General features: G+C 61.6%; 1 protein-coding gene across 1 annotated transcript; it reads right to left on the reverse strand.

Moving 5' to 3' along the window:
- Nucleotides 1-3,139: 3,139 nt before the first annotated feature.
- Nucleotides 3,140-6,301, reverse strand: LOC133763038 (trithorax group protein osa-like). The gene is made up of 10 exons (XM_062196164.1): nucleotides 6,062-6,301; nucleotides 5,558-5,634; nucleotides 5,235-5,466; nucleotides 5,012-5,143; nucleotides 4,788-4,886; nucleotides 4,424-4,719; nucleotides 3,893-4,355; nucleotides 3,628-3,758; nucleotides 3,378-3,581; nucleotides 3,140-3,146 (listed from the first exon to the last, which is right to left on the reverse strand). Exons 1-10 carry the CDS (start codon nucleotides 6,299-6,301, stop codon nucleotides 3,140-3,142), a joined length of 1,881 nt encoding a protein of 626 aa, XP_062052148.1.
- Between the last annotated feature and the right edge of the window lie 1,934 nt (nucleotides 6,302-8,235).

Below are 8,235 nucleotides of genomic sequence, written 5' to 3' on the forward strand. Positions count from 1 at the left end.
GTTGCAGGGAGAGAAAGACAGAGAGAGAGAGAGAGAGAGAGGGAGAGAGAGAGAGAGAGAGATCTTCCATCCGCTGGTTCACTCCCCAAGTGGCCACAATGGTCTGGGCTGGGCCAGGAGTGAAAGTCAGGAGCTTCATTTGGGTCTCCCACGTCGGTGGCAGGGGCCTTCTTCTGTTGCTTTTCCCTTAGCAGGGGCCTTAGCATGGAACTGGACTGAAAGTGGAGACCGAGAAGAAGCTCCTGGCTCCTGGCTTCGGATCGGCGCAGTTCCGGCTGTTGTAGCCATTTGGGGAGTGAACCAGTGGATGGAAGACCTCTCTCTCTCTCTCTCTCTCTCTCTCTGCCTCTGCCTCTCTGTAACTCTGCCTTTCAAATAAAGAAATCTTTTTTTTTTCAAGATTTATTTTATTTATTTGAAAGAGTTACAGAGAGAGGCAGAGAGAGAGAGAGAGAGGTCTTCCATCCGCTGGTTCACTCCCCAAATGACCACATTGGCCAGAGCTGCTATGATCCGAAGCCAGGAGCCAGGAGCTTCTTCTGGGTCTCCCACATGGGTGCAGGGGCCCAAGCACTTGGGCCATCTTCCACTGTTTTCCCAGGCCACAGCAGAGAGCCGGATCGGAAGAGGAGCAGCCAGGACTCAAACCGGGGCCCATATGGGATGCCAACACTGCAGGTGGCAGCTTTAACCTGCTGTGCCACAGCACTGGATCCTCAAATAAATAAATCTTAGAAAAGAAAGTTAGTCAAAAAACTAACAATGGAACTCCCATTTAAAAAAAAAAAAAAGAGAAAGAAAGTGGAGCATCTGGCGCCACAGCTCAATAGGCTAATCCTCCGCCTAGCGGTGCCGGCACACTGGGTTCTAGTCCAGGTCGGGGCGCCGGATTCTGTCCCGGTTGCTCCTCTTCCAGGCCAGCTCTCTGCTATGGCCCGGGAGTGCAGTGGAGGATGGCCCAGGTCCTTGGGCCCTGCACCTGCATGGGAGACCAGGAGAAGCACCTGGCTCCTGGCTTCGGATCAGCACGGTGCGCCAGCCGCAGCAGCCACTGGAGGGTGAACCAATGGCAAAGGAAGACCTCTCTCTCTGTCTCTCTCTCTCACTATCCACTCTGCCTGTCAAAAAAAAAAAAAAAAAAAAAAAAAAAGAAAGAAAAGAAAAACAAAGTGGAGTAGCCTGGACTTGCACCAGTGCTCATGTGGGATGCTGGCATCACAGGCCACAGCTTAACCTACTGCGCTACCACACCAGGCACACCAGGCAACACCACCACAAGGCGGGGCCTTTCTTCTTCTTCTTCCTCTTCCTCTTCTTCTTCTTCTTCTTCCTCTTCCTCCTCCTCCTTCTCTTCCTCTTCCTCTTCCTCCTCTTCCTCCTCCTCCTCCTCTTCCTCTTCCTCCTCTTCCTCTTCCTCTTCCTCTTCTTCTTCTTCTTTTTGACGGAGTTAGACAGTGAGAGAGACAGAGACAGAGAGAAAGGTCTTCCTTTTTCCGTTGGTTCACTCCCCAAGTGGCCGCTATGGCCGCCGCGCTGTGCCGATCCAAAGCCAGGAGCCAGGTGCTTCCTCCTGGTCTCCCATGCAGGTAGGTGCAGGGCCCAAGCACTTGGGCCATCCTCCACTGCACTCCCGGGCCACAGCAGAGAGCTGGACTGGAAGAGGAGCAACCGGGACAGAACCGGCGCCCCGACTGGGACTAGAGCCTGGTGTGCCGGCGCTGCAGGCGGAGGATTAGCCTAGTGAGCCGCGACTCTGGCCCTCTTTTCTTTTTTTAAAGAATTATTTCATTTTTTATTTGAAAGAGTTACAGAGAGAGGTAGAGCCAGAGAGAGAGAGAGGTCTTTCATTCCACTGGTTCACTCCCCAAATGACCACAACGGCCAGAGCTGAACAGATCCAGAACCAGGAGCCAGGAGCTTCTTCCGGGTCTCTCATGTGGGTGCAGGGGCCCAAGGATTTAGACCATCTTCTACTGCTCTCCCAGGCCATAGCAGAGAGCTGGATTGGAAGTGGAGCAGCCAGGACTTGAACCGGCGCCCATATGGGATGCTGGCACTGCAGGCTGGGGTTTTAACCTGCTGCGCTACAGCACTGGCCCCCTTTCTTTCTTTCTTTCTTTCTTTCTTTTTTAAAAAAAGATTTATTTATTTATTTGAAAGATAGAGTTACAGAAAAGTAGAGACAGAGAAAGAGAGAGGTCTGCCATCCGTTGGTTCACTCCCCAAATGGCTGCAATGGCCGGAGCTATGCTTATCCAAAGCCAGGAGCCAGGGGCTTCTTCCAGGTCTCCCACCCCGGTGCAGGGGCCCAAGGACTTGGGTCATCTTCCACTGCTTTCCGGGGCCACAGCAGAGCTGGATCAGAAGTGGAGCAGCCAGGACTTGCACCACGACAACATGGGATGCCAGCACTGCAGACGGCGGCTTTACCCGCTGCACCACTGCGCCGGCCCCAAGCGGCGCCTTTCTGAGGAGGGGCTGGGAGGCAGAGCCCACAGGGGCTGAGGGGGGCTGGTGGCTGTTCCCAGGAAGTCGCAGGGCGGCGCCTCCAGGGGGGCGTGTGCCTGGCCGGTGTGAGGAGCAGGAAGCCGTGCAGTGACCTGCGGTCCCCAGTTTTCCTTGTCTGCAAGTCCAAAGGCTTGTTGGGAGGAACAGATGAGGTCACGCGTGTGAAAACATTTGTGTGAACTTCAAGCACTAGAGGAGTTACCCTCTTTAGGATGACGTCACTGGGTATTTGTAGAGTGTCCGAATCACCAGGGATCGTAATGATTGTGTGACAGTTCTGCCCGTTCTTTTACTGTCCAGGTGAGATTCACAGGCCGTGTAATTAGCGTCTCAGAGTTACTCGCAGTGGCATCTGGTGTGTCCACAAGTTGAGCAACTGCCACTTCTCTCTGGTTTCAAAACTTCTCCATCAGCCCTGCCCCTTCGTTTTTAGCTGGCTTTATGTTAGCCCCGCTGGAGCCGGATTTCCCCCATATCTAATTTTGTGCCTTCTGTGTCTGGCTGGCCTCTGCCGGTTCCAGTGAGTCTTCGGAGTGCTTACGCAGCAGCTACTTACCAAGCTCCTCCCGGGGAGCAGGTGCCACCCCAGACGGCTGTGACAATGACAGGTCGGTCCCTGCACCCAGGGGACTCATATTCTAGTGGGGACGGAGGCGTCGGAGGAGTAATTGCCAGGAAGTTAGCCTAAATGATGGGGGCAGGAGGTTAGCATGGCAGTGAGACGCTGCTTGGGACGCCCACAGCCTGCGTTGTTAGGCCTAGGCTCAAGCCCCAGCTGCGCCCCGATTCCGGCTTCCTGCTGGTGCGGAGCTGGGAGGCCACAGGTGACAGCCCAGGGAGCAGCCCTGCCCACACGTGGAGACCCGCACTGGGCCCCCAGCTCTCGGCTCCAGCCTGGCCCGGGCCCGCTGTTGGGGTACTGGGGGATGGAGCCCCGCCCGCTGTTGGGGTACTGGGGGATGGAGCCCGGGCCACTGTTGGGGTACTGGGGGATGGAGCCCGGCCCGCTGTTGGGGTACTGGGGGATGGAGCCCGGCCCGCTGTTGGGGTATCGCGGGATGGAGCCCGGCCCGCTGTTGGGGTATCGGGGGATGGAGCCCGGGCCCGCTGTTGGGGTACTGGGGGATGGAGCCCGGCCCGCTGTTGGGGTACTGGGGGATGGAGCCCCGCCCGCTGTTGGGGTACTGGGGGATGGAGCCCGGCCCGCTGTTGGGGTACTGGGGGATGGAGCCCGGCCCGCTGTTGGGGTACTGGGGGATGGAGCCCGGGCCCGCTGTTGGGGTACTGGGGGATGGAGCCCGGCCCGCTGTTGGGGTACTGGGGGATGGAGCCCGGCCCGCTGTTGGGGTACTGGGGGATGGAGCCCGGCCCGCTGTTGGGGTACTGGGGGATGGAGCCCGGGCCCGCTGTTGGGGTACTGGGGGATGGAGCCCGGCCCGCTGTTGGGGTACTGGGGGATGGAGCCCGGCCCGCTGTTGGGGTACTGGGGGATGGAGCCCGGCCCGCTGTTGGGGTATCGCGGGATGGAGCCCGGCCCGCTGTTGGGGTATCGGGGGATGGAGCCCGGCCCGCTGTTGGGGTACTGGGGGATGGAGCCCGGCCCGCTGTTGGGGTCCTGGGGGATGGAGCCCGGCCCGCTGTTGGGGTATCGGGGGATGGAGCCCGGCCCGCTGTTGGGGTATCGCGGGATAGAGCCCAGCCCGCTGTTGGGGTACTGGGGGATGGAGCCCGGCCCGCTGTTGGGGTACTGGGGGATGGAGCCCCGCCCGCTGTTGGGGTACTGGGGGATGGAGCCCAGCCCGCTGTTGGGGTACTGGGGGATGGAGCCCGGGCCCGCTGTTGGGGTACTGGGGGATGGAGCCCGGCCCGCTGTTGGGGTACTGGGGGATGGAGCCCGGGCCCGCTGTTGGGGTACTGGGGGATGGAGCCCGGCCCGCTGTTGGGGTCCTGGGGGATGGAGCCCGGCCCGCTGTTGGGGTATCGGGGGATGGAGCCCGGCCCGCTGTTGGGGTATCGCGGGATGGAGCCCGGCCCGCTGTTGGGGTACTGGGGGATGGAGCCCGGCCCGCTGTTGGGGTACTGGGGGATGGAGCCCGGCCCGCTGTTGGGGTACTGGGGGATGGAGCCCGGCCCGCTGTTGGGGTACTGGGGGATGGAGCCCCGCCCGCTGTTGGGGTACTGGGGGATGGAGCCCAGCCCGCTGTTGGGGTACTGGGGGATGGAGCCCAGGCCCGCTGTTGGGGTACTGGGGGATGGAGCCCGGCCCGCTGTTGGGGTACTGGGGGATGGAGCCCGGGCCCGCTGTTGGGGTACTGGGGGATGGAGCCCGGCCCGCTGTTGGGGTACTGGGGGATGGAGCCCGGCCCGCTGTTGGGGTACTGGGGGATGGAGCCCGGGCCCGCTGTTTGGGTACTGGGGGATGGAGCCCGGGCCCGCTGTTGGGGTACTGGGGGATGGAGCCCGCTGTTGGGGTACTGGGGGATGGAGCCCGCTGTTGGGGTACTGGGGGATGGAGCCCGGGCCCGCTGTTGGGGTATCGGGGGATGGAGCCCGGCCCGCTGTTGGGGTACTGGGGGATGGAGCCCAGCCCGCTGTTGGGGTACTGGGGGATGGAGCCCAGCCCGCTGTTGGGGTACTGGGGGATGGAGCCCGGGCCCGCTGTTGGGGTACTGGGGGATGGAGCCCGCTGTTGGGGTACTGGGGGATGGAGCCCGCTGTTGGGGTACTGGGGGATGGAGCCCGGGCCCGCTGTTGGGGTATCGGGGGATGGAGCCCGGCCCGCTGTTGGGGTACTGGGGGATGGAGTCCCGCCCGCTGTTGGGGTATCGGGGGATGGAGCCCAGCCCGCTGTTGGGGTACTGGGGGATGGAGCCCAGCCCGCTGTTGGGGTACTGGGGGATGGAGCCCGGCCCGCTGTTGGGGTACTGGGGGATGGAGCCCGGGCCCGCTGTTGGGGTACTGGGGGATGGAGCCCGGGCCCGCTGTTGGGGTACTGGGGGATGGAGCCCGGCCCGCTGTTGGGGTACTGGGGGATGGAGCTCGGGCCCACTGTTGGGATACTGGGGCATGGAGCCCGGGCCCGCTGTTGGGGTACTGGGGGATGGAGCCCGGCCCGCTGTTGGGGTACTGGGGGATGGAGCCCGGGCCCGCTGTTGGGGTACTGGGGGAGTGAACCAGCGGCTGATGGGAGATGGCTCTCTTGTTTTCAGATTTGTACGTGCAAGAAACATCGCTGTGGAAGCCACCTTCAGGACGCTGTTGAAGCTTCGCTTTTCACATGTCCGTCTGGTTTCATGGGTGAAGTCATAAAGCCCCGGGACCGCGCTCAGGGGGACACGACTGGTGTTTTTGTCATTGTGCCCGTGGTGCAGGGACGCTGGAGGGAAAGGCCCTGGGGAGGTGAAGGGGCTTCTCTCGGGGCGGAACAGGGACCCCGGGGACACTGCATTCGTCCGCCGCAAGGGCTGACCCTGTCACCGCCTCTTCCATTTCATAGATGTGGCGACTGAGGCTTGAAGTGGCGCCTGGACCGCCTCGCCCCAGCGGCCAGCACCCGGGCGCTCGCCCCGGCCCGCCGTCGGGCACGGCTAGGCAGCGTGTGGGCCAGCAGGGGGCAGTCGCGCCCCGGCGGGATTCCACGCAAGACGGGGCCGGCACCGCCCGCCCGCTTCCAGGAGGGGGCGCTGCGAAGCTGGCCTCGGGCCCGCTCCACCGGACTCGCCCTTCCTCCAAGGCTGCTGGACTCCGGACTCCGGCTCTCAGCCCCCGGGGGCTTTTCCTGCCCTACTAACATGCGCTTCTGTTTTCCTAGATGTTGTTCCTTAATCAAACTGGAATAACAAACTGGGGCGGCCCCCAGGTCCCCCGCAGGCCGAGTGCCCGCGCCGTGGGGCCGCACGTCTCCCGTGGGCGCAGCAGTCTCCCCGGGCGGGCAGGCAGGCCTGGCAGCCGCTCCGCCCCGCCCTCAGCTGGTTTCGCTTTCCCAACCTGGAGGAGCTGCCCTCTCGCCGAGGCGCGGTGGCTGGACAGGTTTCGGCGTTTTACTGAGGTTTTTGATGCGATCCTTGGTGCAAGGTTTCCTGCACCTGGTGCGCCTCCTGCTCGCTCGGGAAGGTGCCCGGAGCGGTCCTCCCTGGCGCGTGTCCAAAGTCCAGGCCCTCACGGCTTTTGACCGTGGTTTAATTTTAACAGTCAACCTTCTTTTGGAATTATTACTTTTTAATCCGGAAAGGGCCAGTTTGCTTGTCCACCTCGTGTCCCGAGTAAGTAGGGAAGTTCCGTTGGTTCACTGCTAAGGCGTCTCGGGTGACGTGGGGTGGAAACAGGGCGGAGTCGTGGCCGCCCTGTTTGGATGTGGCTGTGACCGGCCGGGTGACCTCCTGGGTGGCCCTGGTGGCCCCGGGAGAGCAGGCGGGAGCGTGGACTGGGGAAGAGCCGGGAGGCCGCCAGCAGTGGCCCAGCCGCATGAGGGAGAGCGGCCTCTGGTTTCTGGGACGGAGAAAACACACCGGCCCTTTGTCAGCTCACGCGTCAGACTGCCGACCGTTCTCCGTCCTGCGAGCTCACCCAAGAGGGCTGGCAGCAGCCCCGGCGTCGTTGCCTCAGGAAGACCTGGCCCGGGTGTGGAGGCAGAGCTGGGGTCCCCAGGGCCCCCGTGCGCAGGTCTGCACACTTCCGGTTCCGCTGCTTCCCTTACAATGTGAGCGCTTTGGTAACAGGTACCTGTTTTTGTGAAACCGTAATGAATTTTCAATGCATCAGGACACAAATGGTTGTCTACCTTTTTTTTTTTTTTAAAGTTTTATTTTATTTATTTGAAAGAATTACAGAGAGAGGTAGAGACAGAGATAGAGGTCTTCCATCTGCTGGTTCACTCCCCAAATGGCCAGAATGGCCAGAACTGAGCTGATCTGAAGCCAGGAGCTTCCTCCGGGTCTCCCACGTGGGTGCAGGGGCCTAAGGACTTGGGCCGTCCTCCGCTGCTTTCCCAGGTGCACTGGCAGGGAGCTGGATCGGAAGTGGAGCAGCCGGGACTCGAACTGGTGCCCATATGAGATGCCGGCACTACGAGCCAGGGCTTTAACCTGCTACACCACAGTGGCTACCTCTGTCTACCTCTTTGTAGTGTAGGTGGTAGACTTTGGGAAGAAAAAAAAAAAGATGAGAAGAAAGTGGGGAAAGGGATGGAGGCACATTCTGGGAAAAGATTATCTCTGCCGGTGCTGGTGGAGGTCTTCCTGCCCGAGACCTCCGCTCGGGCCTGTTCACCACGGAGCTCTTGGGGCACCTAAGAAGGAGGCAGGACGAGCCGTGGGGGCGAGCGGGGGTCGGCTGCCGGCTTGTTGCAGCGTGGCCTTCAGACTGGCGCGGGCTCTGGCGAGGCAGCATCCCCACAGGAGTCTCAGAAACAGTGGACAAAGCCCCGGGCGGATGCTGTCAGCAGCCCACAGGCGGTCACAGACTTGCTGTCCTGCGTGGGCCGTGGGCCTGGGCCGTGGGCGGCGGCAGGGGGCGTTTCCTGTGTTAGTCTCACCCTGTCAGCAAGACACTGTTGACACTGTTCGTGTGCCAAACCGTGGCGCATCAGGCGAGTCTCTTTTAAGCTCAGTTAAATTATTGCTTAGACATCGTGGACAGAAAAAGCCGGAGGAGCAGGAGAGCGAGCGGTGACTCCCGAGGTCAGCGTGCCTTGACCTAGAGCTGCAGAAGCTCGTGTGTTTGGAGGTT

Source organism: Lepus europaeus, chromosome 7 (assembly GCF_033115175.1).
Source record: "Lepus europaeus isolate LE1 chromosome 7, mLepTim1.pri, whole genome shotgun sequence".
In the NCBI taxonomy this organism is placed as follows: domain Eukaryota; kingdom Metazoa; phylum Chordata; class Mammalia; order Lagomorpha; family Leporidae; genus Lepus; species Lepus europaeus.